Raw genomic sequence first — 18,192 nt, forward strand, 5'->3', positions numbered from 1 at the left:
CCCCCCCCCCACCCCCTCTATTTCAAAATCCTAAATCCGCCATTTCATAATCCACTGATCATTATTATCACCACAAATCACCAATCGTTATTTCTATTCCAAAACATTATTTCGTGTTACGACGAAAAGAAGGCCACATTGCGCGTAAAATTGACGCTGAGACACTAAAATTAAACATTAGACATTAAAATATTAATGTGAAGTTTCATTAGGCCTACTTGCGGTTAAGAAGTTTGAGGAAGCTGATCGTCTGAAGCCGAAATTAAAAAACTGTCAAACGACAGGAAACAAGGTTGGTCTGGGAGGATTTTTTTGTCTAAAAGAAGACAAACAAACCACATCTCGAGACAAGGTCCACGCGTAATTTAGCCAAATCTAGGTCTATTATTAGTAAATTTAAATGACATGATTGTCGACGTAAATAAAGAAATTCGACTATATTATGTTTCCTATAAGATTGTCTTAAAAACCTTTGCCTCTTCATCAATTTGTGGGTCAAAGGTCAAGAATAGATTATTTGTAAAAACATTATTTAATGCAAATGTTATCCATGTAAATGCTCGTAAATACATGTATTAAAAAATAAAAAACGCTAAACACCCAGTTGTATTATTAGAAAAACAAGGAATCCCAACCCACACGCAATTCAATTCCATGTTCTCGATTAAAGCTTAGTTCCCATTTGGACGCAACGAAAGTGGTGTTGGCCAATCACATACGATGTCGCTTGTGATTTGTGGTAAAATTACCTGCGTTGCGCGCGCTTACGTCCTTGCGTTGCGCAGTGAGAATCACTTAATTGTTAATTGATTAAAAACGTCTAAAGCTCTGTCTACACTATCAAACTAGTTTGACAAAAGAAGTGTGATGTGCCAAAATATGGTAGTGATATGACATCGTCATGTCCATATATGGGCACATCACATTTTTGTTGTCACAAAGTTTGATAGTGTAGACAGAGCTTTAAAAGCATGGTTCGTGTGTGATCGAGTGAGTGACAACTTTTATTGGTAGGCCTAGGTTAGTCATCAGCATGACTCTGATTAAAACGTTGCATACTTTCAAAAGTAAAAACATTAATTTAATTTCCTGAAACCAACAAAAACGGAAACTTCTATTGCCAATAAATCAACGCAAATTGTAGAAAACGAAAATTATTTCACTCAATTCTACAAAAATGAAAGTTGGTGATGAGAATATTATTTGATTAGCCCTCGAAATCCAGGTTCGTGTTTGTTTTAGATCCTTACTATTTGTTCAAGGTGTCTTTAAACTTACATTTTCAATATATTTATTTATTTATTTATATTTACTCTGCTTGAATTTACTTGTTTTTGTGTGGATAATAAATAAAATACATATAGGAAAGCGGAAGCGACTTCGAATTACAGGGTCGTGGGTTCAAATCGCCTTCAACTCTCTATATTAAGCGACAACTGACCCAATGAGAGTATTGATTGCTGTACCTTTAATTGTATTCAATACTTACCTTCCACATCTGAATTTATTTCTTAAATTATTTATAAGCATTTACAATTATTTATTGTGCCGATCATTTGAATCACTCCAACTCCAAATAAATAAACATCCTTTGTTTATTATTGTAAAAAAAAACAATAAAAAAGGAATAAACAAATTAAACTTGCGCGCGGCATTTAAGTCATCGAATAATAAGAACAGTTGAATAAGAACAGTTTTTACAACATACTTAACGCAGTACAATAACGATTTATATTTGTATATTATAATAAACGATAAATAGAGACCATAATTGTTGCGTCAACTTATTTTATTTGCGAAAATGTGTTTATATAAACCAAACAGTCCTTAACATGTATCTAACAGTAGGCCTACTGTATGTACAGAGTTCCAGTATCACAACCTTTTCCTTTAAATTTTGTAACAAACTTCTGATAGCATTTTTGCACAGTAATCATTGTATTGTTAAACTTTATATAATAACAGTGCAAAATATTTACAACTAGACTTACAATTTAGCAAAGCTACAATTTACAAAAACTGTTTTATTTCTATCTTATTCAAGAGGGCTTCCTTGGTCAGTCCGTAGGATTCACAGGGTAGATCAACTCATTTACATACCAGGTGTCCGTAGGATTCACAGGGTAGATCAACTCATCTACATACCAGGTGTCCGTAGGATTCACAGGGTAGATCAACTCATTTACATACCAGGTGTCTGTAGGATTCACAGGGTAGATCAACTCATTTACATACCAGGTGTCCGTAGGATTCACAGGGTAGATCAACTCATCTACATACCAGGTGTCCGTAGGATTCACAGGGTACATCAACTCATTTACATACCAGGTGTCCGTAGGATTCACAGGGTAGATCAACTCATCTACATACCAGGTGTCCGTAGGATTCACAGGGTAGATTAACTCATTTACATACCAGGTGTCCGTAGGATTCACAGGGTAGATCAACTCATTTACATACCAGGTGTTGGTGCTAACCATGTAATTTACTTACCCTCATATTATTTCACATCCATGTACAGTACAGGTATGCTAATAGGCCCACACACATTTATTCTAATTTTATCATCAGAGACAGAATGTAAATAAGGCCTTGCTATAAAATATAGATGACCGTGTCTTAGGATTTGATTCAACCAACAAAAATCGCTGGGCCATTTTTTAACCACTCAACTTTCTTTGGTTACTTGCGGTTAAATCCACTTTTTTTTTTTTTTTTTTAGAGATATTTTTTTCTAGATAATTCATTATGGTAAATATTTTTCCCCAGATAAGTTTTAATGAAAGTCTTTTTATTTCAGAGTCAGACCAATTGTTTCTAGGAAAAATATTTTTACCATGCTTGGCTGTTAAATCCACTTATTTTTTTCACTAAACACTGGTATTTCATTATGATAAATATTTTGCACCAGATAAGTGTTAAGTCCTTTAAATTATTTATTTCAGTATCAGTTCTAAGTTAGTTCAGAGTTGATTCTATATCAGGAATATAAGGTTTCCAGAGGCGTACACCTGGTTTGCGTCCTGCATCGTGTTCAGTGCCGACTGGAATTCAGCGTCGGTAAATATTTCCATAGGATGCGCTTTGTTGATGGCAGCTTTCACTTTTTCAATTTCAAGTTGTTGAACATGTTGCTCCGCGAACATTTTCTGCAGAATGGACTTAAAAGACTTCAATCTGTAAAGAAATAAATAAATTAAAATAAATAATCAAACAGTGAAAAACTTGTCAATTACGGGATGGAAAATCTATGATTATCATGCTTGTAAAGTCTCATTTGAGGCTTAGGGAGTTGAGTAGTTGTGAGGTACAACCCTGGCACTAGGTCAGGATTGAACCCTGGAACTTTAATTAACTAAACGTTAAGACATTTATATATGATTCACACACCATTTTCGTACACATAAATGTAGGTGTTTACATTAAAATAGCAGCTTAAATTGAATGTGCCATCATTAACATTTGTGTCACCATTAAACACATAATGTAACACTTGTACAATGCAAAGTAAATGACACTTTTGTCTTTTGAAGGGTATATATCTTGTTTCAGTGTACAATGTGGCTGCTCTTTTTTCAAATCTTCAGGTAGTGTGAACGTAACAAAGGCCATTATAATACTGTGTGTGATTTGTGAGAGCAGACTGTTATCAAGTGTCATGATATAACGTGTAATTAGCTCCACTTAACATGTTGTTATTGATGCAAGCTGGGGTATTTAGGCCAACATGACACAAAGCCTAACACATTAGTTTGTTTTGACAGTGAAATATGATGTTATTGTTTGAAAACAACTTCACATCGTTTTACATAATGTAGCAGTTGCAGATGATATAATCTTTTGTAAACATTACAATCCAATACAATAACATTTTATTGTATGTTTTAAAACTTTTTATATGATATCATTATTATATATTATATTGAGAATTTACTGTGTATCTTCGTATAGGAGGAGGAGGAGGAGAGGGTTATGTGTAAACAAAAAATGTGCAAAATGTCTTTTATTGATCTAAACAACCACTTAAACAATTTTTTATTTTATTTCATCATCACCCTACAGTGACCAAAGGTCACCATTAACAGCAAGACATAAAATATAATATAATGTACAAGCAAAAATTAACAAATAACAAGACAATATTTCAATGATACATACCTTTCATCTGAAATGGTCTGTGGCTCGTCTGTGTCCATTTGTTCGTCATCCTTCTCCGGCTCTACCACTGATTTTGGCGTTATCGCAACTTTAGATTTAAAGACAAAATATGTCAAGTTTGATATGTATGTATATACTGTGTATTTGTAATTAATTCATTCAAGGTGACTATGCTTACTTAATATGTAGCAAGCTATTCAATTTGATTGATGGCAAATACATGATGTACAAATTCCAATCATATTATAAATACTAGTACAGTACGGTTTGAGGCTTACCTCCTTCCTCGTCCTCATCAAAGCTGTCAAAATCGTACGGATCATATCCCTCTTCTCCTTTCTTTGCTACCTTCTTCCCTGCATCTTCTCTTGACTTCCTAAAAACATTTACAATAAAGTTTGTTTATAAATGTGCAATTCACACGTTTATTTTTATAACAATACAGTCGATTTTCCCGACATTCTCCTGGAAACTCTCCAAAAACCAGAAAAGGTCTAAAAATCCATTTTACCATTAATAAAATGCTCAACAATTCTGGAAAACCGGACAAATCCGGTATTGGTAAAGTTGACTGTACTAACACAAAGAAATATAATGAAATATGTGATTTATTAAAAAAAAACCCTTTAATAAAAGAGGGTCCTGAATATAATTTAATCCACTGGGCTAAACTGGAAGGGTCACACTCTTTAAAGACAGTTGAAAAAAGAAAACAGCATAAAAAATGTTTTTATATCATTTAAATGCAGTTTGAAACTTTTCTAAATGATAATGTCTAAGTTAATTTTAAGTAAGGCATTGTGATTGACATTTCCTACCCATAACCCCATATTTGTATCTGAACTTTGACTTAGTCAATCAATATGTTAATTTTGGTTAAGATAAATGAGTCAACACATTTATTATTTTATACATTTAATTTATCAAATGTATAAAATAGAGTCCATAAAACATAACATTTGTCTGGATACATTGATTACAAATTAAAATGGTGTTTTACTTTTTTCGTTTTCTTGGTTCCCGTTCTTGCGTTTCTTCCTCTTCCTCCTCGTCACTCTCTTCTTCATCATCACTCCCTCGCTTCTTCTTTTTCTTCTCCAAAACCTGTAAAACAATCCGTTATGTTTAAAAATAAGTGACATTACAAGATACTGAACTGTAGGCTACTGTACTGCAACAACTTGCATGAAACTTGGAATAGGGATTATAACACAGGGTTTGTACACTGTTTGTTTATGCCACTGAGTGGGCTTGCAACACCACGTTGGTAACTAATATATATATATATATACATATATATAAATCCAAAGGCAAATTACTGAAAAAATGACATGCTGTGGTTATCAGTGGCTGGATCTCAATGGAGATACAAAAAAAAAAGCGAAAAGCTAAATCAAAACGGCCAGAAAAGTATATACATATCTATCATATGAAATTATGTAATAAGTAAACAATATTACAAAAATTTTATTGGCTGCCTTTATGAGTATTTTCTTATTTCATTATTATTCACATCACATTTTCTCTCAATTATTAATTTCTTTAGTTGAATGTTCATAATTTGTATTCATACAGCATAATGTATATCAATAAATCAGAATATTAATAACACACTGAAAATTAATTTACCTTTTTAAATATTGCAAATTGAACGAGTTCGTGCGCCGACTGAGCGTCTTCCAAGTCGACAGTTTTACTCAAACGTGCCTTCGCATGTGCCGTTGCTAGTCGAATCATCGTCTCCAAGGAACGCGGTGTGATTGGCTGCGTCTAAAAAACGACATACATCATTTTTTTAATCCTCTGAGATTAATTATAATCTTCAAGGATTTCCATTAATTAGAATGTGAACCTCTGATTGGATTTTACATAATTGCTTCACATTTTGATTACCTAATTGTTTTTGTTATTAAATCAGAAGAAATTCAATTATGAGTTATACTAAATCATGCGGACTTGCCATTTTCTTTCCTGACCACTTAAACATTAATGTTGTACAGTAATACATCACTCAATGTTATTTTTTATGTGCTTTATAGATATTATTAAAGTTTAATTATTTGAGATTAGTTACCCGTGCTGTGTTAGCTGCTACGGCTTCTTGACTGCGTATTTTGGAATACTCGTCAGCGATGAAGTCCGCCGCATCACGTGTCAACACCGGTTTGATGCTCTTTGCAATGTGCACATACTTTCGCATAAAGGCCATGTTTACATACTGTTGCCTGGTGATTAAAATGTTATATAATTTATTATTATCATGCACATAGATAGAGAACACTTAACCTAATTTTTTGAGTAATGTAGCTTAATTGTAAATAACTTCCAAGCTGTTCTAGAGGCGAATATTTTGAATATAAAAATGTGACAGAATATTTGACAGAGATAATTATCTTAATAATAATAATTATTTGTTCAATTTTACTTCAATATAATATGTCACTTATTATGTATATTTTTATGATACAATGATTCAAATATGATTTTTAAAAACAGTGTGTTAATCTAAAGCTCTGTCTAAACTATAAAAAAAAATGCCCATATATGGACACGATGATGTCAGATCACTACCATATTTCAGCACATCACACTAGTTTGATAGTGTAGACAGAGCTTTAGTGTAAATCTTACTTTTTCTTATAATTATTTGTTCAATTTTACTTCAATATATGTCACTTATTATGTATATTTTTATGATACAATGATTCAAATATGATTTTTAAAAACAGTGTGTTAATCTAAAGCTCTGTCTAAACTATAAAAAAAAAAGCCCATATATGGACATGATGATGTCAGATCACTACCATATTTCAGCACATCACACTAGTTTGATAGTGTAGACAGAGCTTTAGTGTAAATCTTACTTTTTCTTCTTTCCGTGGAGAAGATTATCATGCTTAGCATAAATAGGAACGTCATCTCCCTCATCCTGCTCAATAGCGTCAGGATCTTTTGTTGCCAGGAGATCTATGGAACTTCCCATAGGAAGAGCTTAAAAAAATAAAAAACAAAAATGTAAATATACTGCGTTAAAAAACACTTTGAGAAATGACATTTGAAAAGCACTGTCATTTTTTTACAATACTATGCCAACAATTACAGAGGGCTCACTTCATTTTCCACAAAGCTAAAAAACTGAAGCTGGGAGTATAGACACATTTTATATTAAGAGACTAAGATTGGAATGCTGGGATACGTCTGATGGGTGTAGTGTTTTTGTTTTTTCTCTTATTTTAATTTTTTTGTGAGTTGTGTACTGGTCCTCTGCAAGAAAAGGCTTGCACTGAAGAGGTCACCCCAAATAAATAATAAATACATTTTTAGGTCAATGATGGTCCTTAAAAATAACTTACCATCGCCATCTTGCTCATTTGGGGCGCGGTATCTATGCATACGGAGCACATGGTCCGAGATCCTACGGTCTTGTTCCGGATCCATCTAATAGACAACAAACATACATTATTGATATTGACCTAGATAGATGTCAAGTGAGTATGTTACCATTTTAAGAGTGCTTGTCACCAAAAATCAGACATATTCGTAATTTAGTGGCAAGGGTCAAAATTTTGAATTGGCTCATATTTTGCACATTGGTAGACCTTGATGTAAGTAAACCTGATGTGTAGTTTGTTTGGTAAAATATCGCTTAGTTTTCGAGAAAATCGAAAAATAACGATTTTCGGCCAATTTTGTTAATTTTTGGTGTATAATTTACATTAAGTTTAACAGCCTCTGGAAGCCAAACGTAGCTACCTAGCGTTTAAATATTTTACACTTATGTTAACTAGCATCTTGACAATAATTAAGTAAAGTTTCAAAAAATTTGATGAAATTCTAAGATTTTTACTAATTAATTACTAATTAGCATATATAAAACTCTTAAAAAGTAGGGTAAAAACAAACGCGTTTTTTTTCATGTGCGACGAATTTTTTTTAAATAAAAAAATCATCAATCTAAAGTTTAGATACTAATATTTATGAATCAAGTAAAAAAAATTTGGGGAAACTTATTTGCGCTCCGCGCCAGAGCCACAAATTTGTAAGAAATTCAAAGATTTTATCTGTCGGCAAGATCAATCGGATGTACCTATTGTTCTCTATTTACATATTTAAGGTAAATTTTACTATGAGAAACAAACTTTAAATGTAAACTGAAAGGTCCTGAATAATTTGGATTTACGTTTTAATATAAACACAAACTAAAAATAAATTTCTAGTAAAATTTAAACGACTAACCCATGATGAAATTAAGCAATTACTATCTGAGCTCAACATTATAACTCGCTTAGCTTCATCAAGCCTGTTATGTTTTCCACAAGGTGAATTTATTCTCGCGAATTGAACATTTTTTGCATGCGCAGTTTATTTTTATCAACAACGTGTTCCATTGGGCGTGCGCGTATACGCGAAAATGTTTGATTTGCGCGAATAATTTCGCCTAGTGGAAAACAGGCTTTACAACATAATTTTCTTATCTTCTCATATAGGGAGTTTTCGCACGAGCACGTTAACGCTATTTTCCAAGCTCTGCCCACTTTGTAAACAACTTGATCTGTGCGTGCGCAAGCATTACGAAAAACTTTAGTTACGTGCGTCGAGAACCTTATTTCTGAAAAATAGCGTCAATGAAAAACGTTAACCAAAACATGATTAAACATGCCTGGCTAGGCTTAGTCTCTAAACCCAAGGTATTCCGTGATTTGTGTCAATACTTGTGGCGTATGTTGCGTGCGCTACACATGTGTTGCGTTCTACACTTCCCGTCGAAGCGCGAAATCAAAACGAGCAAGTACGTTAACGCAAATGTTCGCTGAACTCTGTTGTTATGCAAATGAGTAGAATGGTGACAACCGTTAACGTTCATGTGCTCGTGCGAAATTTCCTAATAATTCGTGGCCTAAACAATAAATTATTGTTTTACCATTGTTTCACCCCTTCGCTTTATTAAAAATTTACAGAACGCGACTTAAAATACTAACAATTTAGACAACAGAATCGTCCCACATATTAAATTGTTATTTTAAAGAATTCTCACAGACACAGTTTTACCTTCGTTGCTACCTTAATCAATCGAGCAACTGCACGTGGAAACCAGCTTTCCCAGCAAATCAATGTATGGCTTCTTGCGCTTTATGGTTATATCTGTGGTATCAAGTTCAAGAGAAGTACACATTTCTTGCAACATTGGCAAAGAGAATCTGGAGAGTTTTTCTTGAGCTTTCAGTTCACAAATATTATGCCTTTCAAACATTATTGGATGCTGCAAGCCTATTGTGTCCAGTACGGTTTGCGACAAAATTTGAATTTCTCTTTCTTTTTCCGTTTTTGAATCGTCTCCATTTTCTTGGACTTCGTCACCATCTTCAATACTATCGTAATCATCATCTTCGTCATCATCATCATCATCATGAACGGCTGCATCTGTCCTCCTTTTTTTAGCTAAGCGTGAGAAAAAACTTGCAATCTGCTGTGCTGTTAAAAATTCACTCTTGCTAAATAGATGTGAACCATCGCTGTGCCTGGCCGATCTCATCTCTCGTGAGACATCACATGGATCAGCTTTCTGTCCTGTCTGCTCTCCAACGTCAAAAACATCAATAAGGTAGGTTTTCTGTGGAACAGAAAATCGGGTTTTTTTTGCAGAGGACTTTAACGCCCAGCCCATTTGCAGGTCGGGGCCAATGTCAAACCGTGGCAAATCGTTGGTTCTTGTTGGTTCTGGATTTTTAGAAGTACCCTCTTCTAGTTGTGTTGCGTATAATTTCATTGCCCTGTCATATAGTGTTTCATGTTCTAGTGCGTTCTTGTGATTTTCATAATCTTTCTCTAGGGAAGAGTATCTCTGATATGACCTAATGCAACCTTGTTCGCGACAAAAGAACAGTTTGCTGGGGGTGCCAGGACTTTCTTCACTTTCTATTTGTTCGTCGTCATTTATATCAGCTTGTTCTTCATGAGATGTCTTGGCTTGTATTCTTGCTTTTACTGTAATAAATGATACTTGATTTTGATCAGACGTTGTATCCTTGTTATGAATTAAATTGGGTAGTTTCGAGGGCACACAGAATTTACTCAAAAGTAGATTTTGTCCTGCACCAATACCATACGCCATCCACACCTTCATGGACCTGCTTCCGAACTCTATGTTGTTGATGTGACTCACGCCTTTCCATTTCCCTGCTGCACAAATAGTACCAGTAGGTAAAGCACAAACTATGACTTTCACTCCAGGAATGCCTCCAAAGGACTCAATTGCTGCCTTCATCTGCTCTGGATTTTCAATATCTTTTCCTGAATTAAGATATTTATTCATGTGATTTTTGATATGGGCTGCCTTGCGGTCACATGCGCCCTTCCCCCCTTGAGGGTCCGAAAAATCAATACGTCGGATTTTGATCTTCGTTTCTTTCGCTATCTTTGGTAACGAGAGTAATGTTAGGGCAGAGTGGTAGCATCCTGCATTATCTTGACGCAGATACACAGAGTGTATATCGGGTGCAATAGATGGCAGCTACCTCAACACATCGTCGATGATTGCCACAACAGTAGTACTATCCTGACTGCAAGATTTAAAAATATGCACAAACGTAAGCATCTATCGTTATTCTTTTTCGTCAAGACCGTTATGTGCCACGGAAGTCCACGCTTTCCAAACCAGTCTCTTTGGCTTTCGCGGTATTTACGTGGTATAAACTTCATCGCCCAGTCTAAAACAATTAGGGCACAACCAGGATTCAAATCTCCTAAAATATCATGTCGTGCAGCGTCTTGGTTAATGGATCTTAAGATATGCGCCTTCCACGTCTCGATGTCTTGGACTGACCGTGTAATTACGTACTCCATGTCATCTTTTTCTTCAGAAGAGCAGCGCACTTCGTTTAAAGCTTCAAGAATTTCAGACAAAGCTTCTGGAAATATACGACATCTGTCACATCTTGCATTGTGGTCATGATCACAGACAGTCTGGTAATATTTGTCTTCGCAAGAACTAAGAGCATACGCCCTACAATGATCGGCAACTTCAGAATGGTTAGAAATGTGAATCTGCAATAATATATAAAAGGAATTGTATAAAAAATGTAATTAGTCTTGAATGTTTCTTACATGCTTTACTGAGCAACATACAACGCGCTACTTTGCCTTTTTTATTATATTGTTTTTCTATTTATACTGTAGCAGTTATCAAGATATTTAAACAAGATTGTTATTACCTTATAGTCACCTTTTAGGTAGCGCTTGGCATCTTTAAGTTTTTGGTTTGTTTGTTTGGCCCAAGTCAAACCCATTTCATAGCAATCTCCCAGCTTATCAACGATGTTCTCCAGGTCATCGAAGGCTTTTCCACCATTGGCAGAGATATAATCAAGCCCCTGTAAGGATTTGCGTACAGAAGCAGAACAAACACTGAGAACTCTACGCAATGTACTGCGGCTCATAGGTTGAAAATTCTTCTCTTGACAGTAACTCTCGTATTGAAGAATACATTGTTCTGGGATAAGATTACGCACAACATTTGGGATTTTTATAACTCTGTCTGTAGAAAGTTTTAGAGTTTTTTCTCCAAATGGCAAGTCTTGTATAACTTGAGAACTTGTTATAAAGGTAACAAAGTGGTCAATTTTCCCTGGCTGTACGCATACTCTAGTGTTCTTTAGAGGTTGAATTACAGAACCTCTACCATGTAACAATAAATGGTGTTTGGCCACGTTAAAACGGTATCTAGTCAAGTTAGGTATCCATTTCTGCAGTTCCTTGAAGGTAACCTTATCAACCATGATCGATAAAATCTGACGTCTTGTACTCCAGTGGTTAGTATGAAGATAGCATTCTGATAGAGCATCTAATAGAGAAGAATCGGTTCTTTCGTCAGCTTCTGTGGTTTTATCACTTGATAAGCCTTCAAGTAGAGTAGTCGACTGACCAGGTGCGATTTCTTCCAGGCACATAGAGACAACTTGACGAGCCTTGCGCATGTGGAAACGTTTAGTACGGTCTGAAACTTGCTCCAGCGGTGCAGATAAAGGATATCTAATTGGACTGACGTCCCTTGAATTGAGAAATGCATTTAATTTTTCTCTTGGTGTAGATTGAATTGATTCATCTTCTGAGGTAGCTGAAGCAAAAGTTGGATCGCAAAATTGATATAGGCTCATTTGAGTATCCATAACATCACACGCCGGTGTTTGACAAGTTGGAGTGGCTAATGACATGTAAAACTCATCCTTATTACTTTCCTGAAAATAAGAATAATATTGGGAAAAAATTACTACTGACTTTGATTCAATTATTGACGCACTGATTCGTGATATATATAAAATGATGATGACAATGGCAGGGAATGCAGAAAATATACCTCCTACCACCAACATCCGAAAAAAAATGAACAAAGTAACATGAAACACATTATTTACTTAATCTTTCCGCCAATAAATGCGTATTCATAAATGTCATACTGTACGGTATTTTTTAACTTACAGTTGTTAGTGCGCTCATCTGATCGACGAGACTAGGGTTATTTGTTTCAGTGTTCGAGGTTACAGGTAACAATGACTTCAGCATCTTACGGCAAGTTGAACAGATACCTGATAAAAAGCGTAAAAACATTTACTTACAGGGTTTTGTTTAACAGTTTAAATTACATTAAATATATAAAAATATAAAAATTAAATTATATTTACCTGAACCAACTTGCAGGAAAGTTCCTGTTTTCTTTAATATTAGTTGCGAATCTTCTTTGCTAATACCCCTATCGCACTTGGGTCCCTTTCCTTTGCTTTGGATGTGATTAGAGAGATCAGGCGGCACTCTACATCTGTTGTTATTTCCTCGAGACCAACCTAAGCCAAGTTCCGATCGATGCAAGGGACAAACAGTCCAACTATGTATATCAGCGGGCAAGGTAAACATGGCTGCTCGACTAAGAATTAGGTCTACCTCACTATCGATGCCCGTAAACCTAAACATGTGTCTGTGTGCAGCGATTTCCTTCTGGCATGCTTGTAAAGGTAGGACTTCAGTGCTCTGTTTGCGATCTTTTCTATCGAATCCACAAGCTCCGCCAACAACCGATTTAAAAGAACATGAAATCTCCATCTTGTTTGAACTTAAAGCCATCAGACAATAAGTATATATAAAAATTATTTTCAACACGTCTTTACATTGTAAGACATAAACTAAAATGGATAACAATTCAGTTCCGTTGTCAACGCCAATGAAGATATCGTTGTCTATCGAATATATGCAGTAAAGTGTTTTGTCTACTGTGGTTAATGTTTTGAAACATTCTCGCTGAGTAAGTTCGACCAGGTTCGACAAACAGGAAAACGATAACAAGTTAAAACAAATGTGTTTTTCAGTTTTATCCTATAAACTTATGAGAGGATGGAATAATTTATAATAATGTGGTTTGACAAAGAATAAGCGAGTGATTTTTAGTTAATTGCTTAATTTTGTATATTGATTAGTAATTGAAATTTTACCAGAAACGTATTTTTAGTTTGTGTTTAAATTGCAACTTAATTCAAAATTATTCCAGGAACTTTCAGTTTATCTTTCAATTTTGTTTCGCGTAATAAAAGTTTAGCTCAAAGCGACTTAGATTGCTAAATAGATAACAATAGGTGCATCTGATTGATCTTGCCGACAGATAAAATCTTTGAATTTCTTACAACTTTGTGGCTCTGGCGCGGAGCGCAAAATAGTTTCCCCAAATTTTTTTTACTTGATTTATAAATATTAGTATCTAAACTTTAGATTGATGATTTTTTTATTTTAAAAAAATTCGTCGCACATGAAAAAAAACGCGTTTGTTTTTAACCTACTTTTTAAGAGTTTTATATATGCTAATTAGTAATTAATTAGTAAAAATCTTAAAATTTCATCAAATTTTTTGAAACTTTACTAAATTATTGTCAAGATGCTAGTTAACGTAAGTGTAAAATATTAAAACGCTAGGTTGCTACATTTGGCTTCCAGAGGCTGTTAAACTTAATGTAAATTATACACCAAAAATTAACAAAATTGGCCGAAAATCGTTATTTTTCGATTTTCTCGAAAACTAAGCGATATTTTACCAAACAAACTACACATCAGGTTTACTTACATCAAGGTCTACCAATGTGCAAAATATGAGACAATTCGAAATTTTGACCCTTGCCACCTAATGTTTGATTTTTAGTGACTGGCTCTCTTAATGTGTTTGATGGACAGATTAAGTAGTTAAACTTACTTGATCTAGAACAATAAAGATAAGATCAAAACGTGAAAGCAAGGAATCTTGAAGACCAATGTTTTCCATTGGGGTCTTATACTCGTCATACTAAAAGAGAAAAAAAAAATGTTATTTCTGTTTTTTAAAAATGTTTTCACACAAATGGGTTGCTTGCATAATAGCCTTCTAGCCTTGATGGGTTCTCCTGATCCAAATGATATTTGTGCAGGCTAGATCTTTTACATGGTAATAGTATATAGATATTCTGCATAATAACCAAGAATAAAAGCCAACGATTGTCCTCATGCCAATGACAATTGGTAAATTTGGCAATGATAGACTTTATATTGTCGGAGAATATGTATTAAAGAGAATATAGATATTTAGAAACATGTATATTTTATCAGTTATCACGAGATAATGGAGATTAGAAACGTAACTCACAGCTGTTTTTAAGCCGTAAAGTTTTACCATGTTTTGTACATACCCTTCCATAGACTGGATTGGCAGCTGCTAACACACTACATCTTGCATTCAGTTTGGCATGGATGCCTGCTTTGGAGATTGTGACACGACCCTGTTCCATGACCTCATGGATAGCTGTTCGATCTTGATCACTCATCTGTGAAAATAATAAAGCTCTGTCTACACATCAAACTTTATGTGACAAAAAAAATGTGATGTGCTCAAAACTGGACACAATCACACTTTTTTTTTGTCAAACTAGACTGCAAAAATGAGGGTTATACAGGAGTGAACTCGACATGGAATATAATTCACAAACCTTGTCAAACTCATCGATGCAGACGACACCCCTATCAGCAAGAACCATAGCACCAGCTTCTAGCCTTCGTTCCCCAGTCTCCTGGTCCATAGTTACAGCTGCAGTAAGACCAACACCTGATGACCCCCGACCTGTGGTTGGAATGGCTCTTGGTGCAGTGTGCAAAACGTACCTAAGCATCTGTGATTTAGCAGTGGAGGGATCTCCAATCAGAAGAACGTTGATGTCACTAATTAAAAATAATTTAAAACATTTATCTTAACGATTAAAAGATATAACATTATTCTGAATAGCAGTTAATTACACTTTTTCTCCAATTAAAAATAATAATAATATCCTGGATTTATATAGCGCCTAATGTTGTGAAACCTCTAAGCGCTGAACCTTATTATTCCTTGCATAAAAGTTGAAAACTTACCCACGAAGACGAGTTCCGTTTTCCAGGACTTTCTCCATTCCTCCTAGCAACATACAAAGCACAGCCTTCTTAATGTACTCGTGTCCATGTATAGAGGGTGCTATTGACCGCGACAATAACTCAAAGACGTCATTTTTTTTATTACGAGCAAATTTTTTAATGTTTTGAATGTCTTTGACGGAGTATGTGGGAACATTTTCTTTACTCAGGAGTCTAATGTTGTTGGCAAGGAGAATTGTTCTGCAAAGAAAAAATGTTTTTTAAGCTGATTGCCATTTTATCATACTAGAGCTTAGAATTATGATAACAAGTAAAAATATTTATATGTGTAACTGATAATAAGTGAATATCTTACCTGAATGTTCCACTAGTAAACGAACCCTTTTTACTTGGGAGGCAACGGTAAGTCCCAATAACTTGAACTCGGTCACCAGGCTATAAAAGAGAAAATTTAAATGTTCAAATTAACAGTAGTAACTCAGTTCTCAGTTTCATTCTCTGAACACTTTACTAATCATGTCTTGAGAATTTGTTAGACTTGATGATAGTGAATTCTCTGAATTTGATTTGATAAGCAGCAAAACTAACTGTGGTTTTAATATGATGATCATACCTTGCACTCATCTACCAAGTCATCATCAGTGATGATGTCCACCGATCGTGGCAACTGACCAGCTGGTGCTTTCTCTGGCATCTCCTGGATGGTCAGCGTCTGGTGGTCTTTGTAGATGGAAAGGCCGTACTCGGTCTCAAGAGGGTTCTCTTGGTCATCCTTTTAAATCAAACACATTTGTTTTTATTATTACAAAAATATTAACGAATATAATCTTTTTCAATTTGCACTTTCAACATTAATTTGTTTTTGTTCTTCATTTTCTGTTGATTGTTCAGCGTTTAGAGGCGCCCGGCATTTTGTGTTATATTAAATTGAACATTATTATCAAAGTATAAAGAAACTCTTTCATAAATATTGTTTCTGAAATCTCTTACTTTAGTTGGATAAACAGAGCTGGAAGGAAACGCGTCCAACGACGTCAAGTCTGTGTACTTCCGCTCCATCGTCTTCTTAGTTGCCTGGCAATAGTGAACACTTCTCACGATCTTTGGTCTAACAAGAGAACCTAAAAAACATGTCAATATTTTATGTTAGCTTTGTCTACACTATCAAACTTAATGTGACAAATGTGCTCATGGACATGATGATGTCATATCACTACCATATTTGGGCACATCACCCTTTTTTGTTAAACTAGTTTGATAGTGTAAACAGAGCTTTAGATAATAGTTATAAAGATAATACAATATTATGTATTTTGAAAATACGGATACCACACTAAAATATATCATATAAAAATTAATATGATTATAAATTTATTTTCCAACAAAACCAGTGTGCCTACATTTTGTAACAATGCCTTCAACACAAACAAGATTTCCCAGATTACGAGCAGACAGTGACCTTGGGGTCACATGCTTAGCTCCGAAGCTGCCCTCAAGACCAACAAAGAACTCCTCATGTTGCTTGCTATAAGCTGTATCAGCTGAGGCTACTAACTCCTTCAGGGCTCGTTGGAATGCGATGATTTCCTCATGTGATTCCTCAAGAATCCTGCAAAGTGAAATAAAATGATGAATGAAAAATCATAATTTTGTAAGAATAAGATTTCATGTGTTACTATGGTGAATTCAGTTCTATGATATGGAACGGCCCATTTCTCTGAAGAAAAAAAACACAAAATAACCTAAAAATGTTTGTGCCTCCTAAATTGGTATTGCTGAATTGACATATGGTGGCTGATAATTAGATTAAAGTACTGTAAATAGTAAATCTACAGAATTATTTTCTGTCACTTTTTCCTTCTTGATGTCATATCATCATATGCATACCTTTGTGCTCTCTTTGGAAGTTTCCTTCTCAGATCATTAATATTTACTATAAGTCGATACTGATTGTTCTTTATCATATCCCGCACCTTGCCTTGATAGGTTCCTTGGTCATTCTGCAATACAAAAAGACATTTGTTTTTATAAAATAATGCTTTGAAAACTAATATTAAGAATCACTAAATATTAGATTATAGGCCTACAGAGCTACACATTCTATCACCATTCTACCTAGCTTTACTAGGATTCTTTACTGTAGGCCTCTACTTACTACACTAGCCTACCCTTTTTAGTCATACAGCCTATCTATAAGTATCATTAGTTTAGGCCTAGCTATAGGCTACCTACCTGGCAATTACTATTTTAGGCCTAGGCCTACTAGGCCTACTACTAAAACGATGTTTTTCAAATAATAAAATATGCACTCACATCATCATCTAAGAAATCAAGGTAATCTCTCTGATATTCCCTCAATTGCTGATCAACATCTGTATCCATTTTTAATCGTTATTTTTATCTAAAACAAAGAGAGAAACAGCAGTCTGTTTCCAAACTTATCCTTTATCCCAGCAGTGTAAAAAATGACTTACCGCCGCTGTGTCTCAAATTCGCGCGGTTTCACCACGTGATGTTATGTTTTTGTAAAGTCCTTTTAAATGAATACGCTTTTACCATTGGTGGAAATTCTAGCAATCTAACAACGCACAACAACGAAATAACAGGGTCAAAGGTCATTAT

The 18,192-nt window shown here is 34.7% G+C and overlaps 2 protein-coding genes across 2 annotated transcripts; both read right to left on the minus strand.

Moving 5' to 3' along the window:
• Window positions 1-1,771: 1,771 nt before the first annotated feature.
• LOC144841187 (zygotic DNA replication licensing factor mcm3-like) lies at window positions 1,772-18,052 on the minus strand. Its single transcript, XM_078697428.1, has 18 exons — window positions 17,884-18,052; window positions 17,458-17,570; window positions 16,971-17,179; window positions 16,561-16,691; window positions 16,184-16,342; window positions 15,926-16,005; window positions 15,571-15,810; window positions 15,153-15,381; window positions 14,856-14,990; window positions 14,387-14,476; window positions 7,512-7,596; window positions 7,023-7,149; window positions 6,233-6,383; window positions 5,788-5,928; window positions 5,159-5,262; window positions 4,437-4,534; window positions 4,159-4,246; window positions 1,772-3,177 (listed from the first exon to the last, which is right to left on the minus strand). The coding sequence occupies exons 1-18, from the start codon at window positions 17,950-17,952 to the stop codon at window positions 2,976-2,978; spliced, it is 2,451 nt and encodes an 816-aa protein (XP_078553554.1). The 5' UTR covers window positions 17,953-18,052; the 3' UTR covers window positions 1,772-2,975.
• Window positions 8,733-10,857, minus strand: LOC144840255 (uncharacterized). Its single transcript, XM_078696012.1, has 2 exons — window positions 10,720-10,857; window positions 8,733-10,669 (listed from the first exon to the last, which is right to left on the minus strand). The coding sequence occupies exons 1-2, from the start codon at window positions 10,855-10,857 to the stop codon at window positions 9,221-9,223; spliced, it is 1,587 nt and encodes a 528-aa protein (XP_078552138.1). The 3' UTR covers window positions 8,733-9,220.
• Window positions 18,053-18,192: the final 140 nt, after the last annotated feature.

Source organism: Antedon bifida, chromosome 4, assembly GCF_963402885.1.
Source record: "Antedon bifida chromosome 4, ecAntBifi1.1, whole genome shotgun sequence".
NCBI lineage: Eukaryota > Metazoa > Echinodermata > Crinoidea > Comatulida > Antedonidae > Antedon > Antedon bifida.

Excerpts from the sequence above, each read along its gene's own strand:
- LOC144840255 (XM_078696012.1), bottom strand. The coding sequence starts at position 10,857 with ATGAAGTTTATACCACGTAAATACCGCGAAAGCCAAAGAGACTGGTTT. Across the intron at positions 10,670-10,719 it reads GCATATTTTTAAATCTTGCA|CTGCCATCTATTGCACCCGA; the intron begins GTCAGGATAGTA and ends GTGTTGAGGTAG.
- LOC144841187 (XM_078697428.1), bottom strand. The coding sequence starts at position 17,952 with ATGGATACAGATGTTGATCAGCAATTGAGGGAATATCAGAGAGATTAC. Across the intron at positions 15,382-15,570 it reads AACGGAACTCGTCTTCGTGG|TGACATCAACGTTCTTCTGA; the intron begins GTAAGTTTTCAA and ends ATTTTTAATTAG. Across the intron at positions 3,178-4,158 it reads CAGACCATTTCAGATGAAAG|ATTGAAGTCTTTTAAGTCCA; the intron begins GTATGTATCATT and ends ATTTCTTTACAG.